Consider the following 16,352-nt stretch of genomic DNA (forward strand, 5'->3'; position numbering starts at 1 on the left):
ATGCGTACGTACTAAATGGACGGCCCCTAAGATACAACAATGTTAAAATAGAAATTTTTGGCTGTCCTTTGCGTGCAACACAAAAGCTTTTGATGTGACACCGTATGGCACGCGTGCCCTAGGTTGTTGACCCCTGGTCTAAACAAACAATAAGCTGAGTGATCGACACAGAGTACGACATCTGGGTTTACCTTCTAGTTGACGACCTTACTTTGAAACTGACGGTACAAGTTTTCATCCTTGGTATCAAATATTATTTCAGGATCATTGAGATAGATTAAATCATCTGTCTGTCAGTATATCAGGTCCATTCATCAATCTACCCATACATTCATCCATCCATCCACCTGTTTTTCTGAATGTCAGTTATTCATTTGTTCATTCATTCATTCATGCATTCGTTCGTCCGCAACACAAACTGTACATATAATGACACCACTAGATCACATGGTTTGTATCCCGCATTTAAACCACAAGCTTGAAGAGGAATGACCCGTAACAGGATGCAATAAGACAAATCAGCAATGGGCTAAACAAAAATTGTACATCACATCGGATCCTCCAAACTTTGATCCCTGTAATTCAGTTAGATTATAGCAACTATGCGTCCCTTCGCACAGATCATTATATTGTCTCTTTTCATATATCTTGTCCCATGTGAATGTTTTTACGACGCTGAAGATGAAATGCAAACAATTAATTTGGAGAAAACACTTCATGATTTTAGTAACGATATAAGAAATTTAGAGTCGAGTTTAGATAATTTGCGTGACAGATTGCACTACGAGCGGTCTGACAGAGAGGAAAAGTACAGGGAACTCATACAGTGGTTAATCAGATATCAAGAAAACGGAAATGAATATTGTGGTGAGTAACAAACTTCCTTCTCGTATTAGATATTTTCTCACACGTTTCCATGTTCAAAACATCCTCAGAAATGTTTAAAGTAAGTTAACAATTATTTCAGTAAAATAAACTTGTATGAACAAATTTATTTTAGAATTATTTGACATTTGTCATATGTAATCCTTAATTACGTTGCAAACACGAATAAACACTAAGTTTGGGGAGAATAAAGACAGCAATGTTCCTTAAATTGACAAAATTTCGCATGCAATAATGTATTTTTTTATCACGTGATACTTGGTAAAATAAAGCATCTATTTATAATGAAAAAGCATTATATCATTTAACAGAAAGCATCACCGATATAAAAAGATGTATTAAAATTACATTTAATAGATTAATAAATGTTCTTTGAAATAATGTACATTCTCGTATAATAATTTTCATTTTTTACCCTTAGATAATTTGCAATATATAAGAAAAAAGTCTTACTTCAAACAGTTCTTACAGGCTTTTGCAACATTATTATATGAAGAAAACCGTATGACTACTTCAGCTTATCAGAATAAATGGATTTAATTCATGGGCGCCGGCAGCATAGGTCGGGGAGGGGGGAACGTGACCCCCCATCATACTGCATATATATATATATATATATATATATATATATATATATATATATATATATATATATATATATATATATATATTCCGACAAGTTTAATCATGCAAATGAAGCTGAAAATATGTCACAAGATTCAGTTCAAAAAGTTTAGGAAATATTAGCTTTAGTTTCAGACTGCTTACGCACGGAACTACGCAACTAACTCTCCCGGCCGTGACTGACTGCCTCTCCCCCTGCAAGAAATCCGGCGGGCACCCATGCTTTAAATACATATAGGTTCTAGTTCTAAATTTATCGATTTTTTTTAAGGTTAATGGAGTACCTTCATCCACCATCTAGAACACAGTAATAGTTGTCTAACTAAAATAAGTAAAAAGAATTTAAAAATCTCTACATCAACATGCATATGTTTCATATCTTAATTATTGGATTTTTACAAGTACAAACATGTACACACAAACGCGAGCGTGCACACACACACACACACACACACACACACACACAGAGCCTGATTCGGCTTTAATCACTATGCAATGGAAAATCTAAACATGGCCTTGGAATAAAACAAACAGGCTCACAACAATATCAAGATAAAGTAAATCCTATTGTTGTAAGCATTCGTATTTAGAGCATTCTTTTCCCATACTTTTCTTTCTGGAAACGTGAAGACTATCAATTTGGAAAATTAAACATTTCGGAAAAGTAGTACTACAGATGATGCTATATTTTTATCCCTTAGAATATGTGCATTTTCTTGACGCGTTAAAAAGAGTTTTATACAATTTATAATGAATTTTGGTCTACCAGGTCCAAAATGTCCCGGAGGAAGGCCGGGTCCACCAGGTCGAAATGGGATGCGAGGCCGAAATGGACTCCCAGGTGAACCAGGTTTGAAAGGGATACCAGGTGAACCAGGGCTGCCGGGTGTAACGGGTCAGCGCGGAAATCCAGGAGCACCGGGCTTACAAGGTCGTCAAGGGATACCAGGTATTACAGGATTGCCAGGAAGAGATGGGGAGAAAGGAGATATTGGACTACCAGGTGAGCCTGGACCAATGGGACCACCAGGTGCAAAAGGAAAAGATGGAGTACCAGGAACTGTAGGTCCACAAGGCCCTAAAGGGGAAAGAGGCTTACCTGGACTAAAGGGTTTACCTGGTCCGAAAGGTGAAAAGGGCAATTCTGCGTAATCTTTGTATGGAGATTTTATTATCTGATTTTGTTTTAAGGAAAAGATCAGCTTGAATCGGGACTACATGTAGTATGGGAGAGTTTGACTCATTTAGATCATTCTGAAAAGAGTAAACACAGTAATTTTAGTAGTATTTTAATATATTACTATACCATCACGCTAGTGTATCAGAAAATTATTACGGTGATTTTGTATCGGTCTTAAGGTTATGAAGATTTGTGATCCAAATGAAAGCAAAGCTGATCATATTTTGAACCATTAGAACTTAGTCCGATGGAATATTGCCTAGTAGAAATACTAATAAAGTAGAAATACAAATAAATTGAGTACCATTAAATTTGACTAACGTTGACCCCAGTATAAAATAACATATACTATCTTAAGCACAGGATACAAAACGGATCTGGGACGGAATATAATACTTTCTTTGTCATTACGTCATAAATCTCTCTAGGTTCGGCTCGTTTCATTTATCATCATCATCTTGCTTATTTCTCGTTTGAGTTCGAACTTTAAGATTTATTTTTACCAGATATGCGGAAGTTACAAAACTATACATTTATGATAGTATTAATAATTTATTTGACCTTTAAACATACACCATCAGTGATTCTACAATACGAGAAATTCATGGAAAGTAAATGAAAAGTATTTCAGATCTAGCAAGTTCAAATTCAGTTCTGGAATGAACTACGATAACGCGTGCTTTGTACACAACGAATGTAGGTTCAGTCCCGCTTCAAACACGCACAAGAGTATGTGCTACCCATCTAAGATCTGTGATTATCGTCAGCGTCTTAGGTCTCTTCACGTCAAACTACACATTATGTAGCCTCTTCTCCTTCGTGAGGCTGTTAGTTTTTGAAAATATATTGTAAAATTTACGCAAAACAAGTGAAGTTTCAAAATTAAAGATTATGTTCATCAGGGGAACAATGATCAGGTTGTACAAATTCCACAAATTGACAGTTGTCATTTGGATTCGAATGAAAAGAACCGAAACACTTAAACTATGAATTGTTGTAAGTTTGTTCTTCCTTTATTGCCAGCATGTTTAATTTAGATCTAATCAATGTGCTTGAAGTATAATACCAGTATTTGACTTCGTGGTTCTGAGTTTGAGCTTGAATTTCGATGCGTACAAATGTTTTCCATGATTTATATTAAATACTAAAGAAAGGATACGTAGATATCAAGAATAACAGCCCACAAAAGACATTATGAGAAATCTCAATGCAGCTTCAGATGTAAAACAATATATCGTATGGATAGCTGAGTACCATGGAATATATGATATTGACAGCTGAGTACAATGACATATATGATATGTAGACCTGAGTACAATGCTACATGCGTTATCGACAGCTGAGTACAGTGGCAATTATATGATATGGGCAGCTGAGTACACTAACATATATAGTATAGGCCAGCCAAGTACAATGGCATATATGACATGGACAGCTGAGTACATTGGTATATACATGGACAGCTGAGCACAATGTCATATATGATTTAAACGTCTGAGTACAATGGTATATATGATATGGAAAGCTGAGTACAATGGCATATATATGGACAGCTGAGTACAATGGCATATATGATATGGACATCTGAGTACAATGACATATATGTTTTGGACAGCTGAGTACAATGGCATATATCATATGGACAGCTGAGTACAATGGCATATATGTTTTAGACAACTGAGTACGATAACAAATATGTTACGGACAGCTGAATACAATGGCTGATATTACAACTTTTTGCGGCACATTAACGCTATTATTCATACTCTTTAGAAACAAATATATGTATACATTTTATTTACTTCTATCAATTTACAGACAATGCAGTATTTAAAATCAAACAATAAGTCCTGTCAGCTTTTCGTCTAAACCGGATTGGCTTTACTAGTTTGTGCCTTATTACAATTTCTTCAACAATGTAATTGCCCGTGTGCATAAGTTTTGAGCTTTCGAAAATTTAAATTTTTTATTATATGACAAGGATAGGAAATTTTGCTTGGCTTTATTTGTTTATTACAAATTTTTAATCAGAATGATTGGGCAATAATTACAAACTATAAATACCCTCCACACATCACAATACCAATATAAAAATATATAAAATGCATGGTTATTTTACAAATATTAAAAATTGCAATGCACTGGAGTTTTAAGAAGACTCATAGAATTTTACGTGGACAACGAGACTCAACGAACTATTCTGTGACCTTAATAATGAATCAACCTCTACGTCCAACCGCCTAGCAAAAGTCCTACCCTGAAATCATTTACATTGTCGAGTGAAAATGGTCTCGATTCATACAAGTAACACCAATAAAGACAATATGACACGAGAGGAAATGCAGTTGCAAGAGTGGGATCCTATTGTCATGAAGTCAGCAGACAAGGGGTCCTGCGTACTGGCTATGAATAAAACATAACACACTCTTAAATGAAATAGACAACCATCTGACACAAAACGTCATAAAAGAAACTCGAGGAAGACCTAGCAAAAGCGCTTTCAGAAATAATATATCAGACACTGACAGAAAAGTGTTAGCACCTTCCTTCTGACATTAGACACAGACAGAAACGTGTAGAATGTTTTGTTAGCATTTTTCTTTTGACATCAGACACCTACAGAAACGTGTAGAATGTTGTGTTGGCACCTTCCTTGTGACATCAGACACCGACAGAACCGTGTAGAATGTTTTGTTTCCACCTTCCTTTTGACCTCAGACACCGACAGAAACGTGTATCATGTTTTGTTTCCACCTTCCTTTTGACATCAGACACCGACAGAAAGGTACAGAGCGTTGTTTTGGCACCTTCCTTTTGACATTAAACACCGACAAAAAGGTACAGAACATTGTGTTAGCACCTTCCTTTTGACATTAGACACCAACAGAAAGGTACATACTATTGTTTTAGCACGTTTCTTTTGACATATGACACCGACAGAAAGGTATAGAACATTGTGTTAGCACAATCCTTTTGACATCAGACACTGACAGACACATATATAATGTTTTGTTAGCACCTTTATTTTGACATCAGACACTGACAGATACGTACTGAATGTTGTGTTAGCATCTTCCTTTTGACATTAGACGCAACAGAAAGGTACAGAACATTGTGTTAGCACATTCGTTTTGACATCAGACATCGACTGAAAGTTACAGAACATTCCTTTTGACATGAGACACCGACAGAAAGGCACAGAACATTGTTTTACAACCTTCCTTTGGACCTCAAGCTCGGGATGTTTTTTCTTACTCTCAAAATCCCTAAGAACGAAAATACAGGAAAACCAATCACTCCCAACAAAGGGAATTTCTGAATGTTCTTGACTATTTTCGCATATGAGATATTAACAAGTAGTGGTTCAAAATTATCAGCAATATCATAACTAGTATAAATGTAAAGATGTGTGTGTGTGTGTGTGTGTGTGTGTGTGAGAGAGAGAGAGAGAGAGAGAGAGATTTCAACAACAAATATTACATATATTAGTATTTTCATGTTGTTATGATTCTACTGTTTGGTTTTAGTCGTCCTTCCCTACACCATGAAATATAATGCATATATGCATACATATGTGTATACAATCACGCGCATACAAATACCAATACACACATACGTACGTACGTGCATGAATGAATGAATACATACATACATACATACATACGTACTTACATACATACATACATTGCTTGAACAATATGCATTGGCGTCTACAGGGGTGGGAGGCATTTATCCCTCCCCCGGTTTTTTAAAAATATATCGTGCCGTATACTTTTGATATTTCATGCTGACCTCCTTGACAGTTTCAGCAGCTATTATCGGGGCACTGTATCTATGCATGAACAGTCCAAGAGTCTAATAGGCAGGCCGACCCTGGGAATTATTAATGCCTTGAAACATATTAACACATATCTTACTATGAATGGAATGGTAATTAGAGATGAATCAATATTCTGTTTAAAAACAGATCTCTGTAATTTTGCCATTTTGTATGAAAAGTTTCCCATGTGTAAGTTTGTATATGCAGACTACTTTTCTGGCAGAAAGTGTAATTTCAGTTGTTGTTTTTTATATTTAAAAATATACATATTTGGTCATTCATTATTAAATATACTGTTATAAATATATAGTTTCAAATCTTGTACGTCTTATAGCATGCAGAAATCCTTCTTTCGATAAATACAAATTGTAGATATGATTGCACTTACTCTTTATCCATTCTATACATTTTTTGTCAGGATTGATCCCGTGTTTGGATACACCCATCAAACGTGCCGTGAAACCTCCACAGAGATTTCACAAAGAGAGCACACATTATTTAAAAAATTTCCAGTTTGTTTAAAGAAAATTATGTTGCCAAAATTAGTGTAAGATCTTATATCTGAAACCAGTTAAATCGGATTTCATTGTGAGGAAAAGAGGAAATCTTATTCCAGTCATTCTCATATAAATTGTACATATCTATACTCCTTTTAACAATTTAGGCTGGCTTTTGACTATTGTAAATTAAAGTTTTGTTTATTCGTGTGCGTCCCTTTGTACCCATTATTATAACAGAACAGATATGTGCATTCGTGGGTGTTGCATATCAGAATCGATACTGTCATCCGCTTTAAGCCTGTTGATTTGTATGGCACTCAACAGTCCCTTAATTTTTTTGGAAATTCTCATGGATTCTAATTAATTTAATGTGAAACTTACTAAGACTGATACACCAACCTTCTTCATTTACAAAGTCATTTATGTAGAAGATTTCTTTTTCAATCCAGTCTTTGTACATTGCACTGGAATATTTCCAGTAGTGATATTAGGGTTCGTCAATATTTCTATATCAAGCGATTCTTCTTTGTTTTCATCAGTAAACGTATTGTTCAATTTTAATCACGCTGAAAATATATTTATACAGCACATATTCAGGCATTTATCCGCTTTTTTAAAGAAAAATTATTTCAAGGAGGATTTGTTTTTGTTTTATATGCAATATGTAATAATAATACACTAACTTTCCAGAATGACCTTTATATTTATATGCACGAAGTTCACATTCCATACCTTGCTTTTTAATGCTTTCCTATGGCTTACATTTTTTTATCTCCCTGTTGAAAAGGTAACAATATTTATCGATCGAAACATTGCTCGGCCATTTCCGTCAGATGGTGAAACAATCTCGGAAGTAGTGGTAGGAATACATATAAATTTTATGTGTTTGGTGATTCGCCTATGACCGATTGCACGAGTGTTGCGACAGCAAAGACCGTGACCTTTTCTCTTTGCTCCGCATTATTGTTCGATGTGAACGAGAGCAATGAATTACAACCGAGGTTTATTTCACGACCTGACGGAAATGGCTGAGCAGATCGATTATTTAGGTATTTTTTCTTTACAAGACTAAATTTACAAACAGCCAAAATAGGAAGCAGTAAGATGGCTGGAGGCTACCCATCATTTCAAAGAACATACTGTCTAGTAAGTGAAGGGATCGAAGAAACAATATAATCAATTAAATGTTGAAGTCACATTTTAAAGAAACTATTATACTTTTTCTGTTACTATCACAACAATATGATCCTGAAATTGTAAAATTCACATGTTATTCCGTTTATTTCATTCTAATATTTTCACAGTATATTTTCCGCCGATTTTTTCATCAATAAAATTTTTAATTTGCTCCTGTTCTAATGTGCTGGATTTAACCAAAATAAAAAACTTTAATGAGCACACAGAAAGACTTTCTTGTATACGTATGGCGGGAGACAAACAAAATACTCTTAGAGCAGAGTCCTTCTACATTCTAAACATTTTACGTCGTTATAAGTCAGTCCTGAACAGGTTTTTAGAGCTCTCCATTTGCAGCTTATAAACAGAGTTTTGTGGAGTAATTTCATTTCATGTTATATACATACTAATGTTAAAAGCTTATTTAATATGCTTACTTCAGCATAATTTAAGCATATCAGCTTGAAAACATAACATACATATATGTGATCATTTCTTTTATGTATTTTACCATATAAAATGTTTAAATACATACTCAGTCACTGTATCGATTACAAATTTATATATATTGTTTAAACGTACACAGTCATACAATAAGGATAACCTTTCGTCAATGAATATATTGGATTTTTATTGTATGTGACACATAAACATCCATAACATAATTATTTACATTTCGGATAGTCTCTGAGATAAAATCACTAAATTTATATTTTATTTGGAAAATACTTGTATTATTTAGTCCTCAATTGTATAAGCAATCTACCAACCACTAATTAAAATCACTAAATTTATATTTTATTTGGAAAATACTTGTGTTATTTAGTCCTTAATTGTATAAGCAATCTACCTACCACTAATTAAAACTCTAAGAAGCACACTCATCGACCAAAAAAGAACAATTCACATAAGACAGTCCCAGTACTATGAATTCAGTCTCTGTCATGCAGAGAGTGATACAATTAAGTAAATGTCCCTCCATGTCCCTTACAGTTCAATTATTCTCTACGATTTCATATTTGTAAAAGCAAAGTTCATATTTTTTCCGGATCACAACATCCACTTCTTTTCTCTCGTTTGCAACTGTGAGAGTGTACATTTTCCATTTATTTGTAGGACACAAGTCCAACAACTTAAATTAGCTCCCTCCCTACATGACACAAGTCCAACAACTTAAATTAGCTCCCTCCCTACATGACACAAGTTCTAACAACTTAAATTAGCTCCCTCCCTACACGACACAACTTCTAACAACTTAAATTAGCTCCCTCCCTACACGACACAAGTTCTAACAACTTAAATTAGCTCCCTCCCTACATGACACAAGTTCTAACAACTTAAATTAGCTCCCTCCCTACACAACACAAGTTCTAACAACTTAAATTAGCTCCCTCCCTACACGACACAAGTTCTAACAACTTAAATTAGCTCCCTCCCTACATGACACAAGTTCTAACAACTTAAATTCGCTCCTTCCCTTAATGACACATGTATTGCAACATATTCAACATGACAACATAATGATAAAAAATAATTGGCTGAAGAGAGAGATAGAGAGAGAGAGAGAGAGAGAGAGAGAGAGAACAGTCAGACAGACATACAATGACAGTAATTATGATTTGAATATATCATTTAAATCGTCTAGTAGCGGTTTATATTTATATACGTGATGCAAAATTCTATATTTTTCATTTTCATCCCCCTTTCTCCAAAGATGGTAATATAAGCTACTAGCTGCATAAGACATTGAAAGTAAATTACCTATCAGCTCAGTTCGTAGTTTACTGTGCTTGGTACACAAAACGAAAAGGTGCATGGTGGTTTCCAGCCCACCGCATGAACTAGAGTGTCAGCCAGTTGAATACGATAGTGATCAGCTTTTAATGAACGTACATTGTTCCATAATCGAATATGGATAATAAAAAGCGTTCGATGAAAAAAAACTTGGCGTCTTCCTAAGTACGATATTTGGATATGAACACATTTTCAATGCATTCTAAGACATGCCACAATGAGTATCATGTTCGAGATTGTTCCACAACGATACTGTTGAAGGTATAAAAGATGATTTGGTAGAATTTAATCAGAAACTGCAAATTACCATATTGTTTGAACGTAGAAGTTATAATTTTTTTGTTCGAACATGGGGTGGGGGAGTAATTGGAAGATCAGGTCTGGAGTTTGGCTCATTTTAATGTTGCAGATTGTTAGTAATTTTTTAAAGAGTAGTAACATGGACGATGAGTAGGAGATACTAATTAAGGACATACATGTATATTTTCGGTTGGGGTGGGGCCAAAAAGTAGTACTATTAGCTGAAATTGGGTGAGTGTCAATCTTCAGTAGTCCTTTGTGTGTGGCTTACGTGCGTCGAACACCTCCAAACTTCTGTCTTAAAATTTCAACCCATTCTCAACAATACCATCCTGTACTCCTTCATGCATTGTTTTTTATATCCTCCATTCCACTGTTCTTTTGTCTATTTATGTGCATGTCTGCCCAAATCTTATTGATCAAACATATCAACCGTAACACAGACTACTAATTTAGAATGATACTAAACCCTATATCAAGTGGTTTCGTATTTTCTTGTATCTTCCGGTTACATTTGGCGAACAGGAGGAGGAAATAAGCTGAATGAAACGATGCGATATGACTAATGAGCAGGGCGGTAAAGTTCTCGCAAGAATTAGATATCTGAGCTGTAACGCAGGGAACTGTAAACGTGAATTACACCAATAATGAATCCACTTGCTCAGACCATTACGTTGTCTCTTGTTATGTTATGTTCGCCGTGTGACTGTTTAACTGAGAGGCAGTTGCCTACGTGGAAAATAGCACTTCTTGATTTGCGTACCCTTATAACCGATTTGCAGTCAGACGTAAATGATCTACACAAGAGATTACTAGACGAGCGGAACGACAGAGAGGATGAGTATCGGGAACTCAAGATAAGGCTTGCCATATATCAAGCAGATGACAGTGGGCATTGCAGTGAGTAGTACATTTTGTCTTTCATACGTTATATATATGTCGTAGGAATTAGCATTATTACAAAAAATCGTATAAATCTTTGAAAAGCTGGTACAAGCGAAGACAATGGCATGAAAAGGGTTTCTTTATTGGGATAAATAATCAAGAAAATCAGAATTGTAATTTTGAAAAATGCCTAATATTCTAAATGTTCACAAATAGTACAATGGCAAAGAAAGCAAACTGCTCACCTGTAGTACAATCGCAAAATAAAATGCTCACAAATAGTACAATCGCTAAATAAATGTTCACCTATAGTACATCGCAAAAAAACTACGCACGTATAGTACAATCACATAATAAATTACACAAACGTGTTAAAATCATCTTTTAGAGCTACATGTTTTTGCTTCCACTTTTTAAAACCATTTCATTTAAACCTGACCCCATCACTGTATTAAACACAACAACGTACTTTCAATTAACTGGTGTTTCTCTAATGGTCTTTTCAAAGGTATTTGGTCAGTTGCAATGGTCTTTTCAAAGGTGTTTGGTCAGTTGCATTGGTTTACGTCTGCTTGTATGTTCCTTGGTGTTGCCTGGAGCTGATAATTGATAATGCTGTTAATTAACTAAGAACGGTGCAAGGCCGGCCTTAGGCCAATCGGACCGATTTTGGATCACGCGCGTTGTTATTTTTTAAAAATATATCTATAAAGGAAAAGTAATTTTAGAGCGATGGAAAAAAAATTTAAGTTCAGTACTTGTATCATATAAAACTTATTTAAAAGTTTATTTCCAAATGCCGCGCTCACAGGGGGTTCCGCGCGTAAATCCAGCCGGGCCCCGCCAAAATGATCCAAATCGGGACCCACGTTTGCTAAGGCCGTTTCTGTGTATGTTCCTTGGTGTTGTCTAGAGCTGATAATTGATAATTCTGACAATTAACTAAGAATGGTGGGAGGTTTTCTCACGATGTTCTCGATAACTAAACATGCAATTATCCAGGAAATGTGCCATAACTTATCAGATAGATGTGAATCCCTCCACTTTTGGGCAATCGGTCCAAATTAAAAGTAACGTGCATTTCACCTATCGCCACTTGTCAATAACGCATTTCGGTAACCCAGTCGACAAGAGTCCATTACACACCAGCGAAGAAGTTGTTTGTTTCCGAAAATAATTATCAGTACAGTCAGCTTATATATATATATATATATATATATATATATATATATATATATATATATATATATATATATATATATATATATATACATTAAAATTAAAATGATCTAACCTGTATGATAGTATTATTTGTATATATATAAGTAAAGAAAACGTATAAGCAAATGTCAACGCTGATGTAATTTCTCACCACCAGCCTTTTCTAATAATAAAAACAAACAAAATAAGCATTTTAGACATAGATGGAAACATTATAAGACTTTTGCTTCAATCTGTTATTCTGAGATATTATACGGAATACCATTTAAATCATTGGTATATATTCTGTGTAGATATATAGACTTCATAATATGGTGCTAAAGGCAATTCATCTTGATAAATGTGAGTGGAATTTCATGGTAGGTTATTGATACAGTCTCACGAATTTCTCAGTAAACTAATGCATTGTGCAAAATGGGAGCCCACATAAATATCGTTAACCCCTTCATGCAACGTTTTACCAACCTTTCTTCAATTAGGAAGAAAGAAAGTTAGTAAACTGTAGTGTGTGCATGCGCGCGCGCGTGTGTGTGAATGAAATTTCAAAATATAAAAAGGTTACAACAGAAGTGTTCGAACATTGATTGACACGTTGGTGACACTACATATTTGCCTTTATTTGTCTTTTTCTCGAATCAAACATTTTTATTTAATCTTTGAAAATAAAAAGACTTGTTCTATCAGGTCCACAGTGTCTAAGAGGAGAGCCAGGAGAACCTGGTATGGTAGGACCAGTTGGTTTTCAAGGATATACCGGTCTTCCAGGTCTTAAAGGGGAAAAAGGGCGGCCAGGCTTACCTGGTCTCAATGGTGTGTCAGGACCAAATGGGGAACCAGGTCCACGGGGGCCTGAAGGGACGTCAGGGTTAGTTGGAATGCCAGGTCTAAAAGGCATTATTGGAGAAGAGGGACCACCAGGTCCGCCGGGACCGATGGGTCTACAGGGTATCAAAGGAGAAGACGGAGCACCAGGTCCAGATGGAGCAAAAGGTCCTAAAGGAGATTCGGGTATTCCTGGACAAAACGGTTTAACAGGACAAAAGGGAGAACGTGGTACAAATCTCCCTTAATAACTCTGATACAACTGGATCCAAAAATATAGACTGCAGCATATGTGAGGGTGCGAGTTACCGAGAGATATCTAAAAACTGAATTATGGGCATTTTCAATGAGAAGAGAAAGGGGCGGAGAATGAGGGTAAATGGTTGAAAATTTGGGAAGAATTGTTAATAAATATTTTTTCTTATGAAGTTTTTCGCTCTTCTGTACACATGAATGTTTTTTCAACATAAGCAATCACTGAAAGATCCTTAAAAACATTGTTCCAAGAGGTTTTATCATACTTCAGATGTGTACTACGTCACTGTCTTTGCATGTAAATGTGGATATATTTTAGTGTTATTGCTCATTCATAACAAACAAGAATATTTTTGTTTCCTTTCAAAATGACATTTATTTCGACAAAGAACAGGGTCGAAACGCAACTATTTTATTGCTCAATTAATAAAATATTGATGTTGCGATTTAATTTCAAGTAATAGCGACATATTAGCTCACTATTCAGCAAACGTCTGAATGTCAATTCAGGAATTTAAAGTTCACTAGAAATTTGAAACTCGTTTCTCCGTGATAAACCGTATATGTAAGAGTAAGCTTATCATACACATAGTTCACATTTAGCTTGGTTTCCTTGCTATCTTTGATCACATTTGAGATTTAGCAGGAGGCGCAAGGGGGAGGGGCGCAAACCATACAAAAATGTAGCTTCGATGCTGCTACGATGATACTCGGTCTTGCAAGATATTCCGATGATTATCCAAGGTCTGCTGGCCCGTCAATTATGCTTGCGAAGAATACTACTGACCACCTTAACGATAGGCAGTATGACACGAGACGACCAAGAAACTCTGAAGACAACGTTGATGCTGATGTAGCCGCAGTAGTCCATGGCGCCATTCCGGAATTCAACTTGGGATTAGCAGCACGACGATCTCATATTGATGCACACGGAAGATTGAGCTGTACGATACCTTTGTCACATATCTCTGGATTTTACAAACATGTCAGAAAAGTTATCTTCAGAGCCAAACATACGGTTGAGTTAGTTAGAGAAAGTCCACCGAGAACGATGCAATCTGGCGAGATAATGCTGCAGCTGCAAGTAAAGCAATACTAACAAAACTTGCTTTGTGGATGCCAATAATGACTCCATCAATGACATAAGAAGCGCGGTTGTTATCGTTCATGGATAGTGTTGGTAAATCAACGTTGTCGTGGCTGACAATGACCACAGGCAGATAGTCTTAACGTGGAATTTCAGGACCACGACATATATTCGTTGCGTTTGAAGGTAACACAGTATTGGAAAATCAAGAAAGAAACTCAATGGTATTTGACAGATTAGCAATGTCTACGATTTCACTGAAAAAATGGACATCAGGAACCATCCGAAGACATAATATTGAATTTCGAACAAAACAACGTAGCAAGGGCATATAGTTTGATGAGATCCATGGGGTGTTAACAGAATTTTTATTCTGGTTTGAAGCTGTCTTAGCGTGATTTCTCAACACTGTATCCAATCTATTATTTCTTAATTGAACATCTGGATTTGTTCAGACAATCTGTCGTTGATATACATGTGCGAGCTACTGTTAATGATATACCGGCTGGCATTTGTGGTTACAGTTCAATCGCTGTTATACTGTCAGACAAAACATTGCTGCACGAAGGGGTTGGTGGACAAATTAGTCATTGTTTCACTAGTGGAAAATTTATAATTAAATCATTTATATCTTCGCGTCAATGTTTCTCTGATACCTGATCAGATTAAAAAGCTGCAACCCGCATCAAAGAATAATTCTGGAGCAAAAATATCTCTTAAATCAACGGTGTTGCAAAGCCCAAATATATTAGTGCCGACTAAATGTCAGCTTAAAAACTACAATGACGCAAAGAAATCAAAAACTGGCGTGCGACTTCCTGTATCCGCAAATGCGATCAACGAGGCAGCAAAGACCATTGGTATATTTCCACTTCTAGCGGCGATACCAGCACCTATTGCAGCTACAGCTGTTGAAAGCAACCGCACTCGGTGCCGTTGGAACAGCTACCAGCATGGCATTGAAAAAAACCAACACCGTGATTGATAATAAATTAGCCACGTTGAGAGAGCTGAGTATGACGTCCACGTAAGCGTTTACGGTTCTTCTCAGAAACTTTTAACGACTTGATAAGATCCCCGATGATTTCTTTGGAAGTCGAATGTTCGTCAATGTGAAGCTCGCTGAATTAATACAAAACTCGGTGATCTTATCGGCATTCAGCAGTCAATCGCCGAGATCAACAAGTTCATCGTGGATACAGCCAGCGGGTTCCATGAGATCGCCGAGCGCGTCAGAAAGATTGACTTATACGACTCCGTTCATCAGCGCGGTATACAGAGCAACGTCTGGATCAGCTTTCATGGTCACAGCAGAACAACTTGATCAAACATATCGCTGAAGTAACCGGCGTGTACAGGCTGTCCGTGTTTAGCGCTGAGCGATTTAGGATATTTACCACATATCCATGGTGTCATTCCAACGACAGATTTCTGGAACTGCATCAGTCGTGTTAAATGAAAATACCGAGGCAATATTCATACTGGATCCAGAAGACAAAGAATTAACATCAGAGACATACTGTTGGTGTCTGGAATTCGTCGCGCGAGCGCCTCAATTGATTATTTAGTTTATAAGATAGCACAGCAATGAATCCCCCACAGTCTTACAGATATAATCAAGCATGTGCGTCGTAGGCATCGCTGGAAAAAAAGTCATCGACGAGCACATGACAAAACAAAAAAACCACCAAAAAAAAATACCGCAGACGTATCATGGTCATCAACAATGTTGTATATGCGGTGCTCTCACTGGTCGCTGTAACGACAACGTTATTCTTCAAATTGTCAGCGACGTACGTAATA

The 16,352-nt window shown here is 36.1% G+C and overlaps 1 protein-coding gene across 1 annotated transcript; it reads left to right on the top strand.

The window, feature by feature from the left end:
* The first annotated feature begins 542 nt into the window (after window positions 1-542).
* Window positions 543-13,631, top strand: LOC149804010 (uncharacterized). Its single transcript, XM_089954033.1, has 4 exons — window positions 543-867; window positions 2,279-2,657; window positions 10,917-11,179; window positions 13,070-13,631. The coding sequence occupies exons 1-4, from the start codon at window positions 603-605 to the stop codon at window positions 13,453-13,455; spliced, it is 1,293 nt and encodes a 430-aa protein (XP_089810159.1). The 5' UTR covers window positions 543-602; the 3' UTR covers window positions 13,456-13,631.
* Window positions 13,632-16,352: the final 2,721 nt, after the last annotated feature.

Source organism: Sinohyriopsis cumingii, chromosome 3 (genome assembly GCF_028554795.1).
Source record: "Sinohyriopsis cumingii isolate HCF-2022 chromosome 3, ASM2855479v2, whole genome shotgun sequence".
NCBI lineage: Eukaryota > Metazoa > Mollusca > Bivalvia > Unionida > Unionidae > Sinohyriopsis > Sinohyriopsis cumingii.